Source organism: Pyxicephalus adspersus, chromosome 5 (genome assembly GCF_032062135.1).
Source record: "Pyxicephalus adspersus chromosome 5, UCB_Pads_2.0, whole genome shotgun sequence".
Lineage (NCBI taxonomy): Eukaryota > Metazoa > Chordata > Amphibia > Anura > Pyxicephalidae > Pyxicephalus > Pyxicephalus adspersus.
The window spans coordinates 117,815,238-117,834,512 of NC_092862.1; the positions used below are offsets into that span (position 1 = coordinate 117,815,238).

At 35.7% G+C, this 19,275-nt stretch overlaps 1 protein-coding gene across 1 annotated transcript in view; it reads left to right on the top strand.

Annotated features, from left to right (window-relative positions):
• The first annotated feature begins 304 nt into the window (after window positions 1–304).
• Window positions 305–19,275, top strand: part of LOC140332089 (advillin-like) — a 38,937-nt gene continuing 19,966 nt past the window's right edge. Inside the window, exons 1-2 of the mRNA XM_072413386.1 lie at window positions 305–433; window positions 17,011–17,086. Coding sequence (XP_072269487.1) covers window positions 17,024–17,086 — 63 coding nt within the window. The 5' untranslated portion in view covers window positions 305–433; window positions 17,011–17,023. The remainder of the gene's footprint in view (window positions 434–17,010; window positions 17,087–19,275) is intronic.

Sequence of the window (19,275 nt, forward strand, 5' to 3'; positions counted from 1 at the left end):
GCCCTTACCTGATCAGATATTTTATAGGACATTTACTGACCTGGAGGGACTGTTGTGCATTAATAGGACACTTGGCAAATATTATTCCTATTAGCTACTATGATTTACAGCATTTTGTACATCACTAATTTCTTACTGAATAGGCCAGCTTGTGATGATCTACAATGCCTTTTAACCACCTTATTGAAGGTATGATTTTAGCATTACAACCTTTGTATTCTAAAGAACTGATGCAAATGACGTTCTTGTCATCATACTGTGGCTGAGGTATGTGAAAGTGTGTGATGGGCCGGGCCAGCAGGTAGGAGGATCAGAGCAGCTCAGTCTCAGTTTACAGGTTTAGGAACTGCTTGACTGTCACAGGTGGCAGGACACAATATCAGTCCTGATAGAGAAAACTTACAGATAAGGAATTACATTTTTTGTCACCCAGGTAAGGTTCCTAGTATTCTTAATTTAATCGATTTAGATTTTATTATTGTTTTATAGCATGTAGAAGGTGTTGTGCCTATTATTTGAATGTTACTTTGCTGTGTTTGGACTGCAGAGAACCATCTGCCACCACTGTGCTGTATGGTTCATAGCCTGGACCGGGCTTTTAGGTAATGTATTGAGCTCCCTTACTTATTTCGTTATACTTCGCACACGCCATGACTGCTTTAGGTCACCTATATACAGCCACTATGCCAGTTCTAGCTGTTATGACATTTCCCATAAATATAGTCCCAATACAAATGGTCCGGGTGCAGGATGATTTAATTTCTCCACCTGGGTACTTACCTGTAGATAGTCTCAGATGTCTCATGTCAGACCAGAGTTTTAATTGAACTTGAAATGTATTTGTTCAATTCTTTATATTCAGTATTTATGTGCTGAAATTAATTCAGGACTGGGCCAGTGGGCAGATGGCTAAAACAATATTTGCTCTGTAGAGGTGTGTAGGTTTAAAAACAAGTACACAATATCCTTAATCCATGTGTTCAGAATACCACCTGGAGTAAGGCATGGTTATATAGCACTGTATGTTTAAGTATTAAATCTTTTATGCTAATGAAAGGAATATTTGCCTGTTTATTGCTTCTGGTTTTACACATAGTAATCAGAATGTCTTACTAAATTGTGACAGTGTTTACAATACCTATTCTATCATAAATAGGAAATGTAGCTAAATCTTTAAGATTTGTATAATTCATGTAAATCCTTTGAATCATGCAGGAAATTGGTTATTGTTTGTTATTCTATATTGTCTGGCATCCCCCAGCTAAATGCAGTATAATTAAGAACTAACCTGCTGAATAACATCCCTATAAGTAGATAAATTGCCAATGAGAAATATCATTTTGTAGGAAGAAATGGCAGATTTAAATCTGTAGATTGTATAGACACTGCATTAGCAATGGGTAACTCCCTATGTGACTCTGCAGAGAAACATGTACAGCAGCCTACACCCTTTCACCTATGAAGGCTTATATGCCCTGGGGATCTGTTCCTGCTAGAGATCTGTGCTCAGATACAGTTTTTATGTACTTGGGCGTGTGTAAAAAAATATTCTTTCTCTACATAAGATTCATTTCTCATATCACATCATATGCATAGATATAGTGCACATTTATGAATTGTATTACTTGTTTCTGGGCATTGTTATTTCCCATATATAAATTTAAATACAGCACTTTAAATACTCTTTGCAGTTTTAATAATCTATTGGTATAATAATATATAATATAATAATAATATAATAAAGCTATTGGTGTCGCCCAGTTAATTTCAATAGATGAGAACATGTAAATCGAGGAGAATGTAATTTCCCCCAACCAGCCAATACTCTCCAGAGGCACTCTTCTATGCCTAAGTTAGCCACCACTTTATACTTGGTACTATTGTGTGTACTTGGGTCTAGAGGCCAATTTCAGCATTCATTTTTTCAGGTATATATATATATATATATATACACAATGCAAAATTTTACACTAGTCATTGGAACTTTTATTAGGTAAATGTTAGATTTTTATAGAGGTCTTTAGAGTAGACCATTAAAGAGGGACAACCGAGGAGGAAGGAGGGACAGAAAGATTTGAATCCAGGAAGGAAAGTAATTCCAAATCACATTTGGAAGCATAGGGGTATTTGGACAGTGGGCGGTAGCATCACTGCTTAATCTCAGCTGCAGTACAAGTCTACTGGGCAATTTGCTGACCTCTGTGATGAGAAAAGAATGTCAAAAATTCATGAAAAGTATCAGTGGACTGGGGGAAGGATTTTGGACAAAGTGACAGGGTATATCCAGCTTAACTCCAGTAAAAAAAAAATTTTGAATAGAATGGAGAAATAGAATCCTGGTCAGGTTTTAAATGCCGTTTGTGGCTCCATTGAATTAATCGAAAAATCCCCTAAAAATTTAAAATAAAATAATTTCAACTCTTCCTCTCTCTCTCCAATTTTTTTTTAGCCCTATAAATGAACTTTTTTTTTTTTTTTTATAAACCTTGCTAAACTCAACTGCTATTGGCTATGGGTTGCAAAATCATATTTCTTTCCTACTAAGTTGCAGAAAAAAAACCACATGATTTCCTGGTAATAATTCCAGTTGTCACCTGCAGAATAAAAAAAGAGGTTTTAAAAGTAACTTAACACTTCATCAGGGGATATTTTCCTTTTAGTTAAACCCAAGAGGATAAATATTTAACAAATATTGTTAACATAATCCCTCCTTTGTATGTTTTTGTGTAGATATGCTCCATAGTGAATTTTTGGTGCATTGAATTTTTCTTAGATCTGTGTACTTAAGGGCATGGATAAAGTGCACCTGTCACTTGTACACAATGGCCAAGTCAGCCATCTTAGGGGCTGTTTCAATTCTAATGAAAACAATGCCTTGCTTAAACTAGGTGAACTAGGTGAACATATTTATCAGTCGCCATTTAACAAGGGTTTTTCAATGGTTGAAATGTGGACCCTCCAGAGTGGCATCTTCTAGTGGCATCTTGAACCTGTGAGGGAGTGTCTGACAAGTCACCATGGAATTTACAGACACTACACTTTTATATGCAGGTCACATACAGCTATACTTAGCTATTTAAAAATTGACTTTCAATTAAAAAAATAGTCTAAGAATCATGAAAACCTACCACCGACCCTTAAAGGTTACATTGTCCTTTGGTAAAGTTCCCATCTCCCCGGAATTTAGGCAGCCTAGACTTATTCTTACCTGAAGCCCCAATCTGGTGACCTTACCAAAGGCATGAAAGCAGTTGGCGGTTGTCTTTATTCTGATCATGATGCCACGACTCCCTTATTTCTATGGTTAGCCATACCTGTGGATTTCCAAAGCTCTTTCAGAATAGGTTCTATCCAAAAAAATGAGCAGCACATGCAAAGATTGATAAAAAAGCCTGTTGGGTCCATGTCAGCTATAAAATTAATGGTTTGATTGAATTAGGGATGATGGTACGAATAATGCCAGGCTGCATGGTGAGGGGGCTTTATAATTTTAAGATAATTACAATTTGTTGGTGGTAGGTAGGCTTTCAAGTGTTCATGATGTTCTTCAGAGTTGAGAGTCATTGAGCTACTGTGTGCAGGGCCAACCTAAAGCCTAAAACCTAATCACTATTGTCTCAGGTGAAAATCCTGAAAGTGTACTGCCACCCCCGAACGTCAGTTTCACAGACATTTAGTGGATCACAACATCTCAGGAAGAAAACTTCTATTTAGAAAAGTTCTATTTAGTGCAAAGATTTACCATCTAAATTAAGTGTTAGGCTTGTGATTATCCTAGAGGAGGGCTACAGATGAGCAAAACGCCAATAATCATGCTATACTCTAACAAGCTTGTAGATTAGGACCTACAATAACCAACCCATGCTTTGCAATCACATCTACTTTCTTCAACAAATAATAATATTAGGACCTATTCTTTTTACACACATTGACACAACACTGTAACCTGCATACTGATGTCTTTCTAGAAGCATTCAGAGATCTGCACCGTACACACCCAGCTGAACCTGGCAAAGCATGTGTGTCATATGTTTCTGCAAACATTTTATCTCCTCCTTCTTCCTTGACTCAGTGACTATTGTTGTTCGGGATCTTATGACAAATACTGTCAAGCTGTTTTTTTTTTAAAGACAGACGAACCTCAGTTATCTTAAAATGTTACTTCATCAAACTTGTAAAGAGGTTTGGTAATAAGTCATCCCCCTTAATATGTAATAGAAGTTCGTCTTTACAGCAAGGTCAGAAATTTGTTAAACATTAGCTTGATTGTTTTACTCATCAAAAATAGTTAATGTGATTAACTACTAACCTCTTAGCGGGAACATCAGTCTGTTCTTACTAAATTTTTTGTGTGTAGCTGAGGATAGGTTGGGAAAGGGCAAGTATCTCAGAAAACTGGTAGCTTTTTACGGGTAAGCTTAGTGGGATTTTATTAATATTAACAAACTGTATTTATAATGCACCAACATATTACGTAGTGCTAAACTAGATATAGGGGTTACAAAAAGCAGACAGATACAAATATTTTATTATTAATATACAGTATTTAATTAGCGCCATCATATTATGTAGCACTGTACAAAGTCCAAACTCATGTCACTAGCTGTCCCTCAAAGGAGCTCACAATCTAATGTCCCTACCATAGTCATATGTCATTAATGTAGTCTAAGGTCAATTTTGGGGGGAAGCCAATTAACCTCACTGCATGCTTTTTGTGATGTGGGAAGAAACTGGAGTACCGGAGACATGTGGAGAACCTGCAAACTCCATGCAGATAATGTCCTGGCTGAAATTTGAACCTGGGACCTAGCGCTGCAAAGGCCAGAGTGCTAACCACTGAGCCATACAATGACAAAGGATAAGGAGCATTTCTTTGTACAGATGATAATCTGTAACCAAAAAGGGCTACAATGGATAATACAGCAATATATGAACAGAGTACCATGTAATAGACAACAATTTCATCCTAAAGATATTGCTTGCCACTAGTGTACCTACATATATCGTAGAATATCAGATATTGAACATTGTTCTTCATACCATGACATAACATGTTCCCATATTGCAATAAGAAATCTGATTACTGTTATTAGTACCATTTCATGCCAGTTGTTTCCTGTACTTCCTGACAAGTAGAACAAACTACTTTCTACTTAATGTCATCAAAAAAGTCTTCCGGGCTTGCCTGCATTATAAAGGTAACAAACTCTTTTATGGATATTTAATCTTATATTGCATAGAAAGAAACTGTTATCCAAATACCTGGTTCAGCTGGAAGGAGAGATTTCATTAGAGTGTACAGAGAAAGGGAGTATAGAGAAAACAGAATTTATTCTTAAAGTGGAGGTTCTGCTAATGGTTTTTTTTCTGCCTGGGGCTCCCTTAGGAAGTCTTCTTTCACTTCCTGTCCTGCAGACAATGTTTACTTGAAGTGAGTTCTTATCTTTTCCCACTGTATCCAAAATCAGAAAAAAAGTCTTTGGATACATTTTAACAATTATTGCATGTATTAGGGAAAGGGAAGATAAGACCTGAAAAATATTTTACTGTACAGTGCCTAATAAAAGAACACAAACTGTATTCCTACTGACACAGCTTGAAAAACATTTATGGAATTGAACTGTAATTTTTAAGCATGCATAGCCACTATTTCAAAGACAACTGGTCTGAAGCACATTTATTATTTCTGCAAATCGCCAACTAAACTAATATTTCCTAAACTATCATAGTACTAATAGTAAAACGCAGCACTTAAATAGACCAATGACTACTTAGAGCAGAACACAGTCAGATCACCCTACCATGATTTTGCGAACTCTTGAGTTGAATTTTGTGAGGAATCTAACTGACCTACTTTTTGGATTAAAGCAAGCCCACAAATATATGACCTGAGTATTCAAACTCCATGCAGATGGTGTTCCTGGTGGGAGCATAGTAGACCTGGAAAGAAAGAGTGCCGACCAATTTGCCACATTGTAGCTTACAGATTTTTGCACTAGACATATGAAATAGGTAAATTGACATGGGTATCTTCTTTAGTTTTAGTATGCTTGGAGACCCAGTTGGTAGCAGTTGGTTTATTTATCAAGCTCCCACTGCTAAGGCCACTTAGGTCATTAGCACTTCACTACAGGAAAGAAAGTTTGATACTTGCCTTTCTTCTGGAAATCACTATAGGGCATGAATGATATAGAGAAATTACACAAGCAACCTGGATACCATAAGGACATAAATTATAGGTGCGTTGTTACAGGTGGGTGAAGACACTTGCCTTGCTAAGCTGTGAACTTCTAATATAGTAATTTGCAGTGATACAGCGAAGCAAAGGTGGTACCGATCGCATAGGGTGGCAAAAGTGGCTATACAAAATGTCATGTGAATGATAGGAGTATTGGCTATATGAGAACCACATGCCCACACCAATGTGACTTATTAAAAATTGAAGTACCGGTAGATAAGAGTTGGTGACAGTTGCCAGGAAAAAATTACATGGTTTTGAAAAGGATTTTTAAGCAGTAAAGCTAACATTGTTGACGTATCCACTTATTCTAATAGTGTAAGTCACACATGCCAGATCCTATCAACAAAGAAAAACTCATCAAATATTAAGTAGTATATTTGGACAGATTTTGTATACATGCATGTATACAAAAAACTTTAAAAATCTCCTTAGCATTGGTCTGTACTTAGGAATACCTTTTAAAACTGTCTCTGGATATTTATAGCGTATACCTGTTTGTGATCTTGAAAGATTTCAGTGCCTTTTATCTATAATATAATAATAACACTAGATGATGAATTTGTAGTATTTATACATCCACTCATGAATCTGGCTGACAGTTTCCTAATAAGCTCAGTCTCTTAGATCAGTTCCAGGTCTTTCCAGGCAGGGTGTGTCTGTTGTGTGTGTGTTTATATCTGTGGGCACAAGAAATAATATTTTACAGAGGAAGGATGGGTCATCTTTGAAATGACTATCATCCTAATATCATGCTTGTGTTAGTATTAACCCAGTATCGAGTATGTCATGGATAAGCAGTAATACTCTGATGATTATCCTAATTTGTATATATAAATTTGATGTACATGATCTATTTTTTTAAATGTATGTCCTATCAAAAAGATTTGTCTATTTTGGCAAAAAATTCCATAAAGGAACTTTTTAAATTGAACCCTTAGGAACCAATTAGTTTTTTTCTGGATGTAGCAAGGTGAGAATAAGGTCACAATTAGATTGTAAGAGCATGTCAAGACACACTTACAATAGAATACAACTTTTACGGGAGTGTCCACTTCCCAGGAATGTTCCTGGAAGAAAGGTGATGTCATACCTCGAACCACAGCTGATGGGTGTAAGGTATATGTAAATCATCTAATAATATTAGGTTTAAAAAAGGAAAGAAGGGACAGACATTATATGCAGACAGAGGTTGGAACTCAAGTTGGGGGTTTTGTCCAGCGACTTGCAACCTGACTTGTGACTTGACTTCCAGCTTTCTCCGCTGATAGCCGAAGGGGGTCAGGAGAAAGGCAGTGAGGTTTCTGTAACACCTCCTTCCTCCCCATCTTCCTTGCATTTTAAGTCCATGGCTTTCCCCTCTGACAGCTGAAGGGAGTGGGGAGGAAGGCAGTATTACAGAAGCCTCACTTAGTATGACTTGCAAATGACTTAAATTAAGTGACTTGACTTGGGACTTGACTTTGAAGAATTCTTGGTGACTTGAGACTTGATTTGAGACTTGGGCCCTGATTTACTAAAGCTCTCCAAGGCTTGAGAGAATACACTTTCAGAAGTGAAGCTGGATGATCCAGAAAACATGGAAAGGATTTTTAAAAATCATTTGCTATTAGCCAGCAAAAGTTTTGAATCCTGGACCAGATTTGTTTCTGGTTTGCTGGATCACCCAGCTTCACTGATGAAAGTGTATTCTCTTTAGCCTTGGAGAGCTTTAACAAATCAGGGCCTTGGTGTCAGTGGCTTGGGACTCGACTTGGACTTTGACTTGAAAGGTTACAGCCTAATCCAACCTCTGTATGGAGACCATTCATTGTAGTGCAGGGTGCACTCAGAGCCTTAGGAAGCTTGGTGTGTGTACGTCTACTTTTGTCTTGTAGTGTCTATGGGTATATTTTAGACAGTTTAGCCATCTTCTACCAGATGACAGAGACAGAGAACTTTTATATTGATGCTTTTTACTTCATACCAGTGCTAAAGGCTGTATTTTATATTATGTGTATATGTTAAAGTGGAACCAAACCTGCAAAAAAAAAATGAGTTTAGTTGCACTTTAAAATATATAGAGCCGAATATATATAGAAACATTCATATGGTTTTAATGGGGTTATGCATTTAAATCTTGAGGGTATATAAAGATGTATATAACAATAAATACAGACAGTTTTATGTGGTATTATTAGGGTTTTTCATTTATATCTTGAGAATATATGAAGATGTCTACCTTGGAACAATCATGCGGGGATATCTTCCCCTTTTGATCAATGTGTAGGGTTCGCATATTTCCACTTTCAATAAGATTTAGTTAGAGGAGGGGGAGAACAATCCTATAGGAATGTTTCAACATGTAGTAACATCTCTGTGGGCGAAGGTCAAAAGTACTTCTCTAGGAATGTCCTAAATGGCCAGATCCTATCAATTTGGTCTTGAAACTGGCTACTATAATGCACAAAAAGGATATAAAAAATAGTGTACATCCATAAACACACTGAAAAGCAAGAAAACAGACTAGCAAATTCCCCGTCTGCATTAAAATTTAATTTCTTTATATGCCAAACGTCCTGTGTAAAGAGCATTGAGGAGGGAAAATACTGTAATACTTCTGAATTTTAGTGTTCCAGCTAGTTATTTATTCTTTTATGATAGAACATTAACTATTTTTCTAGACGTTTGTGTACCTTAATATAGTTACTGTGACAACAAACTACATGTAGCCAGAAGGAGATGAAATGGAATGCTGCCAATTGCTGATGTTAAAGAAAGTTTATTGTTAAATTTATTACAGCTAACCTACAATATGCAGTTCTTAGAATCGTATCCAATCATATGCTTTCAGTAACAACCATAAGAAACCATCATGTTAATTAGTTTGTAATATTTTCCCTCTTCTCATCTCAATAAATAATTTTATTAGTTTTCCCAATCCCCACTTCCCATTTTTTTTTGTAATAAAGAAAATCTATAAACCATGGCAGTGCTGGATGTGGCAAAGGTCTACTGGTGTGTCCTTCTCAGCAGTCAAAGGCCACATTCACAGCACTAGCAGCAGGAACAGATCAAATATATTTAAAAAAACAACAAAAAAAACATGAAAATACAAATTTTATACTATGTTCTTATATACTTATGCTGTCTTGCCAACACCTTAGTGTCTTAAAACATAACCTGCAAAATAACTGTTTTAATTGTATTTTAGGGGCAACCTGGCCGCTCAGAAGTTAGCACTTTGCAGCACTAGGTCACAGGTTTGAATCTCAGACAATATCAGCATGGAGTTTGCAGGTTATCCCTGTGTTTGCATGGGTTTCCCCTGGGTACTCCGGTTTCCTCCTAAAAACAAGCATTTAGGTTATATTTTTTTGTGTTATGTATGGTTAAATTATAGTCTTAATGCTTTCAATGTCAATTTTTGAACTGACCATTCCTTTATGACCTCTTTGACCTCTTTATGGTTGACTGCTCAATAGATGTTGTTGTTCTATTTATCACAAAACTCTAGATACTGAAGCATATGAAAATCTTAGAGCATTAAAGGTTTCTGTGATTATATACTATGGTTGCCACCAATATTAGATCCACAATCATACAAATGATACAAATGTATTTTTTTCATTCAAATTTTGAATGTGATCATGTTTTCATGGTTTTTCTCCGGGTTCTCCTTTATGGTTCTTTCCTCCGAGTACCCTGGTTTCCTCCAGCATTTGAAAAAGATACAGTTAGGTTAATTGGTTTCCCCCTAAAATTGTCTTTTTACTGTATTAAAGACTTATGACTATGGTAGGGACATTAGATTGTGAGGCCCTTTGAGGGACAGCTAGCGAAATGACTATGGACTTTGTAAAGAGCTGCATAATATTATGGTGCAATATAAATACTGTGTAATAATAATAATACATGGGCAATGCAGCTCCCTGATGTATATACTGATTTAATTCAGATTTTGATCTGATTTAATTGTGCTCTTCTCCTGGATGATGCATAAACCCTACCAATGCTTGTTCCAATAAATACTTTCCGCTGCAAAACTAAAGCAATTTTATTGGGTTCTTGCAGTACATGGTGCTCGATCTTGCATAGAAATTGGGACCCTGAAAATGCAAGAATCAACAACTACAATAAATAATTATATATTATTTTTTGTGAATGCATAGCAGGATCACACTGAAGTGAAGAGGGCAGTAAGGCATCAGAGAAAAAACAGAGACCTTATAGTGAGAAATGGATCCTTCCATAGTGATGTTTTGTGGTTTATAGATTGTCCATAACTGCTATGGTTTTAGCACTGGTTGCACAAATGCCATCCTAATGCATTTTAAATCATAATACTTGCTTATTATCCATGTACACAGTACTAACATTGTACTACCACATGACATGTATCTAAAATCAAAATGTATTTAGGTTTAATGCCCTGTCTGATGTTACTCTTGGTTAATTGCCCCTGGGACTAAAAACAGGCAAATGCTAAACTTAGCTGTCACCAGAACATCCACACAGATACAATCTTCCTCAAAGAACACTTCTGGTGACAATTTGACATGTTTACTTTACTTTTTACGTTCTTTTATATCTACAAGATAGGAACTAGAGGTAAAGTTACCCATTAGGATACCGATAGCTTTATATAAACTTTAGGTCTTACAGGAAGTTATATACCTCAGTGGACATCAAAGGCAACAGGTATTAGTTTTAGTAATATTCTTCAATAATTATGGATAGGTAACATCTAATCACCAGATCTGACAGGATATGTTGGGTAAAAACTGTGTCCAGGTGTTAAAGCCTTTACAATGGAGGCCAGGGGAGTATTGTTGATGGAAAAATCACTTTCTGCCATAGTTATGGCTGGGCTTTAACTCGATATATTCCCACGCTCTGAGTGAAATTGAGATTAGAAAACACACCTTAACTTCAAATATTTACTAACATTCCTTGGATACATTTACATATTACATGTTCCTTCTATCAGCTACGACACTTTGCTTAGTATCAAGACAATTAATGAGACAGTATTACCTGACTTACTTTTAGAGTTATTTATATAAATTTAAAAACAGATCCTGAGGGTTTTTTTCAATTTAAAAACAGTTCCTTACCTGCAGACGTTGCATATGGGTGTGTTTTAGTTCTTTTAGAGTACCAATGTCCACTAGCATGTTGATTGGGGGCATCTTATGGGTTCTCATCTGTGTACATGCAGGTCCTTCAGACTTTTATTAGAAGCTGTTCTTAAAGATGTCTAGTCTTAATTTTTAGATTTGATGAGAAGGAAAAACATTTAGTGGAGCAGTAAAGCTAAAAAATCTCTCTCCAAATCCGGTGGCACAGTGCCTTGCATATTACTGAAGGAATTGAAGACAAAAAGTAAGTTTTTAGGATACTACAAATATTAATTATAGATGTTCTTGATAACATATCATATCTACACCTGAGTTTAGGTCAGCGTAGTCTGCAAGAAAATTTTGGTGGTAGCGGCTCTGGCGGGTGCGCCCCCCCAGCGGGGTCAGGAGAAGGAACCCGCTGTGAGGACACACCAGCCAGAGCCACGGACCATGCCCCTGTACGGTGCACAGGCTCAGGGAAGTGGGTGGGTTATGTCTCTGGACACAAGCTCACCTGTGATAAATGAGTGGTCGGGTTCTGGCATCATGACGTCACTATGGGGAAAGTTTCTTCACCTTTGAGAGACACATGGCTCTCCTGCACTTGCACAGTCCAGAGCTAGTAAATTTAGTGGTCCGTGAGTCCGAAAAGGTTGGCCAGTGGTTTAGGGTCCACCTAAATAAAGCCATTACTGTAGTCTGATTGCAATCCGAATCTGGGATACAACAGGTTGTAAAGTGTGCTACTTTTAAATAGTACAGTAATTTGCTTGATGTTAAAACAAGAATGCTGTGAATACTTTTTTCTCTTTACTGGAATTGTTACATTTGGACTGTCTATATTTACATTTTGAAAGATTATAAACAGTTCTTGCTTGAATGTATCAATCCACAGCAGCTGAACCAATGCTGTATTTTGTTTTGTGAGGAAAGTGCAGGCCACCTGCCAGGCAACAAACAATACAATATATACAGCCACGTACACAGCTGACCTCCTGCCAGTGCACAAAACAAGGGATGAGATTTTATTGTATTAACTGGTTACTTGCCTTCAGAACAAAAGATAACACCTGAGCTTGCTTTTCATCACTTGAACTTGCTGTTTTGGAAGCTCTGTTGCATTAGTTAGCTTCTCTTGGGGGACTTATTACTGGAAAAAAGCATGGAACGAATGAAAGGGAAAATACTTTAATAATTAATGGCAGGATTATGCAATATGAAAAAATTTGTAGGAAGCATGGCTCCTAGTTGCCACACTCTTGAAGAGATAATCCATATTTGGATCTGTGTTCCTCTATGTATACTTCTACTAGTTGGTCCTAACATTGCTATCATGAAGAAGTGCATTTGCTAAAAGAGTCTTTGCATTTATGACAGTGAATTGAAATAAGGAATGAGTGAAAGCAGGGGATTTTGTAGCTAAATATTTTTATGCACAATTAAGAAATAAACAATACAATTGTATTATGCGGAATATACAAAATTATTAGTAAGTCATGTCCCTGTACCTGATCTTGACAATAAAAGAGGGTTACAGAAACTTACTACTATGACAACTGCTGAAGTTAATATAGTAAACAATTATATGAGCAGTAAGACTGGATCCCGATGTCCGACGCATTTCGCCGGTATAGACTTCATCCGGGGATTTAGTGGAAAACCAGTTTAGTCTAAGTGGAGTGCAGAGGCTGAGCACCTACTGCAGTGCTTAGCCTGAGATAATAACGGCTAAGGGGAGTCCATGGGGTGTCAGCATGAAGATTGCTGACAGGAAGAGAGGAATTATAAAAGTGAATGTTGACTAAGATTAACAAATGACATAAAATGTATTTCCCTCACTTATAAGTGGGTATTCCAAGCAAACGTTTACCTTATTTACCAAAATTCACTTTGCAAAGTGAACAATTTGTACGTCATTACTAAATCATCACCAATATATCAGAATCTACTTTTTATTTTCTTACAAAAACAATCTGCACTGTAGTTTGGGGAACATGCTCTTTCTTGTGGTTTCTGTCCGGAAGACCTCTAACACCTTGTGAATTTTCATCTTTTATAAATACATTTGCTTTCATTTGGCATGATGGGCAGTATGACCATTAGAAGGTAAATCCGATGACTGGATTTGCAGTCACTGGCACTAATATGTGTATCCTGTTTGGAATCTAGGTTAGATGGCATTCTGCACTTATCAAGCTTTTCCTTGATAATGGAAATGGCTAGAGCATGGAAACATAGGCTTTTCTTATTTGGTAGTTGTAATTTATTATACTGTGTAATGTTAATAATTCTAAAATAAATATATTTTATAAAATTTTCATTTTAATAAAAGAATATACCCAGTAAATGGCTTCATATGATAATCTTATATATGTAGTTTTTTGCATGTCGTTTTCTGTAAAAAAAAAATACTTTTCAAAGCCCATCTAAGGCTAGGTATCAATTTGTTCTAAACACTGGTATTGTACAGATCATCCCAGAAATGTCAATTCCTGCTCACGTGATTGGCTCAATGCTGTTCCAAAAAGGTTTTATTTTTTTGCTACCACTATTACAGGACTACCTATGTGATCATAGTAAATTCAGGCAGGGTGTAAAGGGGGACAACCCCCTTAGTGCTGTCCAAAAGTGTGAATCCCGACATCAACTGAAAGTGTGTGGAAATTACATAATTCTGGCCTAGCCAATCAAAATGGCCAAGGATTAGTTATCCAGTGAAAGTGAAATAGAAGGCAGCACCCCTGACAGAACATGGACAGGTGAAGATACTTAAAACATTCCAATCAGACTGATTAGTTTGTTTTAGTTGTAGAAGGGACATCATCTGTCTTAATCTGCAATAAAGAACCTGCCTCATCACAATTATTTAAATTTTTACATTTAGTTCTGCTTTAAGTCTTTTGAGTGCAACTTCAGTTTTTTTGATAGAAACATGCAAATAACCTTTTCTAAAAGGAAAAGGACTTCCCCAAAATGTTTTACATGCCCTATGCGGCATTTATGTATGTTGATGCATGCTACGCCATCATAACGTGAATTAATAATTCTGAATAAAAAGTACCACAGTGCAACACACATATTGTGAGTTGCTGCAACATGACTGTGTAAACCTGATCTAATCTAACAATTTTTTTTGTAAATGTGTGCTATTTGTTTTTGCATATAGTATAGAAAAAAAGCAATGTTTGAAAAAACTTAGATTCGAAAAACACAATCATTTCCGAAGCACACAGTATAGTTTAAACTCTCCCTTGTCCACATACTCCTACTACAAATGTAAACTCATCTGTTAATTTTTAATCCTAGTTACAGGAATATCTGCAGGATACAAATAAATACAACACAGCTATAATATATAATAATATGGAGGCTTACTAACTAACTAATACCCAGAAGCATCCATCCATTCAGGATATGAATTTTAGAACTGCGTAACAAAAGTAGATCATGCAAAAACAAGAGGAGGAAAAAACAATGCTGGGAATAGAAACTGCAGTGCAAAGAGTACTGACAGAAGAACAATGAAGGGCCACAGTGTAAATAATTATAAATAAAGTAATTACTAAAATCTCATACTAGGATTTTACAGTATCACATAGAAGGGTATGGAGCCCACATTGTTGCCTTGTTCTGGATGGAGCGTGGATGAATTGTAAAGATATGTAAAATACCGCTCACCATTAATATTTATAGTATATAACACTGTTGCTTGTTGATCAAAGGAGTGAATTTTCTTAAATCATCATAAGGAAGTTTTGCCCTGTTATGATAATGGGCCATATATTATGAGGATTTTTTGTCTTCCTCTAAATAAATTGTAGGTTTAAAGTTGTGAGTTTGACAGTTTTGAACTATTATTTTTTTGGTTGGACTTGATAAATATGTCCTTTTTTATTGTGACTAGTTATATGACAATGGCTCTGAAGGGGTAGATTTGGGTTTGATGCTGTATCTTTGGATCATTTAGTTCCACATACCTCAAATATTATAAATATTGACATCTGGGCTGGTTCAGTTGTACCTGAATTCAGCTCTCATATATTTCTTGATCAGATAATCATCAAACATATCACATAGGCAACAAGCCAACCAAACTACTAGGTTAACTTTTAATGGGTATTTAGAACATTCTGCCATCTCACTCTCATGTTAGAGAATTTCTGCACCATCCTGAAGCTTCATTCTTTTATCTTCACTCGTTGATCAGGCCAGTAGCATTAGGTAAGTCTGATATATAAAGATGGCGCTTGTCAATGTGCTGGATCATTAAAGTCATGTGGTGTATTTTTCTATACAGAATGCCTATGGCAGCACGGTGGCTCAGAGGTTTGTGCTCTGACCTTTGCAGTGCTAGGTCCTAGGTACAAATGTCAGTCAGGACACTATCTGCATGGAGTTTGCAGGTTCTCCCTGTGTTTATGTGGGTTTCCTTTAGGTACTCCGGTTTCTCAGATACCAAAAACATGCAGTTAGGTAATTGGCTTCCCCCCAAAATTGACCTTGGACTGTATTAAAGACATATGACAATGGTATGGACATTGGATTGTGAGCTCCTTTGAGGGGCAGCTAGCGACATGGTTTTTGTACAGCGCTGCATAATGTGATGGTGCTAAATAAATACTGTGTAATAATAAAATAGTCAATTTGTGATGTAAAGGATAAGTAAAAAAGTGAATGATCAGGGCTTGGTTTCAACTTTAATTTTAAACTTCATTTTAAAATGTTTACAAACAATAAAAATGTTTTACATTGTTCATGTTTTGTTATAAAATATTATAGGCTGCATATAAAACAAATATTCATTATGCAAAGTATGCTTGGCTTTTTAATAAAAGGCTAGCACTCCCTGAATGTTTTCTTAAAGACCTTGTGAACTGATAAAAAAAATGTCTAGGAGAAAGGGTAGTGTACCTGCTATTCACCCCTTTTTTAATATTTGCAAAATGATTATTTACAGAACTCAGTTATCTTGCGTATAGTGCCCCCTACTGGATAATAGTATCAAAGATGATATGTATAAATATTTACTCTCTCTCTCTTTATATATATATATATATATATATATATATATATATATATACATATATATATATAGTAACTCATCTCGTATTTATCAGACAGCAAAAACCATCTGACAATATTTGTAGTGTCCTTTTTTTAGTACTGGATGCAATAATATAATAAATTTATTAAATAAGAGTACAACCCAGGGTCATGTTTTTAATATACATCTGGACGGTGTAAGAGAGTCTCCACATAGTTATTCTTTACATAGCTGGTGGCACATTTAAAATCCTCTGTAATTTTGAATATATTCAAAATTGACACTGGAAATACTTCACCTCGCATTTCACAGCATTTTAATGTTTGTTCCGTGTAGTCAGATTGTAGGTAATTGTATATAAAGTTAAGCTGACAATGCCTAAAATATTATAATTCTTAAAGCAAGGCTCCAATGTCCTGTAATAACCACAGACTACATAAGGGCCAACACAATTACCTGCATCTCTTGGTATAAAAGCTACATAAATTTCTTTCTATCATTTACCATAGATGTTTTGACATGATATAAATAGTTCACATTTGCAGATTACTGTATTTCTTTGATCATAATGGTTATAAGTAATAAGAACTGATTTTTATAAACCTATTTCAAATAATGTTTTTCAGTTTCTCTGTCAAAATGAGTGGGCAGCCGTTTGCTAACATCAGTAGGAAGCCGGGTTTGCAGATATGGTCCATCGAGGTAAGAGAATATTCTCCAAGGTTAACGTTTTAAATGACCCAGAAACTGAAGCCTTAGAAAGCTATAGGTATGATGAATGGAATTTATATGTATGCTTTTTCTTTCCTTGGTTCAGCAAGTCCTAGACATCAGATGGTAGTAATATATTGCACAAGAACATTAACCAATTGGCTATTAATGTCTTTAAAATACTAATACAGGAAAATGCATGCTGCAATACATTTCTATATTGGAAAACAAGGGTTATTTTACTTAGAATTTACAATTATCACAAATAATGCCAGATTTTCAAGTTCATTTTCCACGAAAATGAGTAGATGTTTTTTAAAGTCTGTCATTATCCACAAATAAATTAAACCTGCATCTTTTATGGAGTAGGAAGTCATAATCATATAGTATATTCTTTATGATACAGACAATGGTAACATGTCAACAATGTGTTGTCACAGCCAATAAACAGCTATTGTGACTTGAACATAAATTTTAAGGTTTAAATAATCCTCTCACTACATTATACCTTCCCCTTACACGTCTTCATAATGGGCTTTGCACGCACCTGCTCCTGTTTGTAATGTCTGAATCAATTTGGCTTCCTCTAGGAACAATGGAGTTATTGTAATGCACTGTGAAGTATGCCATCACTGTATAAATAAAGTATAAAGAGAGAGTACAGAAGAAAAGCGAAGGAGGAAGAGTTAAAGAAAAGGAAACCAGGACTGGGTGGAGAGGGTGGATGTTGCAAATAGGAAATTTTTCCTGATAATATAACTGAAAGAATAATTAGACAGCTGACCTGACTCTCTGAAATTACTAAACTCTCTGGTTATCAGTGTGATCCATTTTCTGTAATATTGGATGAGGCTTAGACTTGGAACATTGATACAGATCAGGAGTCCTGACTTTATTCTCCTTACTAATAGTAAGGAGTCCATACTATTATTTCCTAGTCTGAATCCTAGTCTGTAGCTCAGAAAGTATTGAAGCAGGAGACTGGAAGTATAATCAGAAGGAAAGTCAGATTACAGTCAGGGTTGCCTTCCATTTCAAAAGGAAGGCAAGTCATGGATTATGTTCTGGTATTGACAATTTTTATTAACTTTGAATTTTTTATGTATTGGGGAAAATGTAACTGACAATATTGGGAAACTGGATTCTTTTGCCTGCCCTTTTTTCTTTTTGTGAGGAAAATAGTTGGTAGGTATTCAGTTGTGTGTGCACAGATATAAATCAGGTCAATATAGAAACTGGCTCAGAAAAATATATTATGAAGCCATAACTAAATCAATAAACGACAGTACTCAAAATGGGGTCCCTGCTCATCTGTGGCAGCAATACTTGAAAACAAAAGCAATTTTCTATGGTTTTATAATTTTATTCATATGCAACAGATTCACTTTTTAATAGACAGACATTCAAAACATATTTTTAAGGATAGGAAGGAGGTTAAAAAAACTTGGTGTTTATTGTTACCAGTTAACAGTTGGAGAGATTTCTATGTTTACAAAAAGCAAAGAGAATGCAAACATGTGTGACAATAATTTGACAATTTTATTATTTTATTACTGGTGACAATAAAGATTACATATTTAGAAATTTTGCTTGTAATGTAGGGAAGTGTTAGATTATAAAATTATGAGTCTGTTGCTGTTTATAGATAAAAAAACTCAGATGTCAATGGGACAGGAAGATATAAGTAAGTAAGATAAGACAGGAAGTATAAAAATTCCTAGTGTTAAAACTATGAAAACCTGCTAGCCTTTCCAACTTGATCCAGGACCAAAACAGGTGAAGATTAAATATTAAATTCACTTTCTAAAACAGATGGATTGTCATAAATTTGGACAAATTTTGCCATTATGATACATAGGGCACAATACAAAATGTGGAATATATTTACAAAGTTTACAGCTGCTTAGCTACTGAATGTACAGAAGCAAAATCATGTGCTGAATATTTTAGGCATTAGTTAGTAAACTCTGAAGCCCCCTCTGTTAAACTTTCTAACCTAATAGTATACTCTGGTCCCAAAAGAATAATAAAACCAAAATGAATACATGGAATACAACCTACTTTCTGTGTATTTAATTTTTTTTCATTCAGGTGTTGCTGTATTGCACCAATCCTAGTGAAACCTGCAACAGGCCTGCTGATGATACTGGAGCACAATAATGAAAGTAGCAATTAGATCA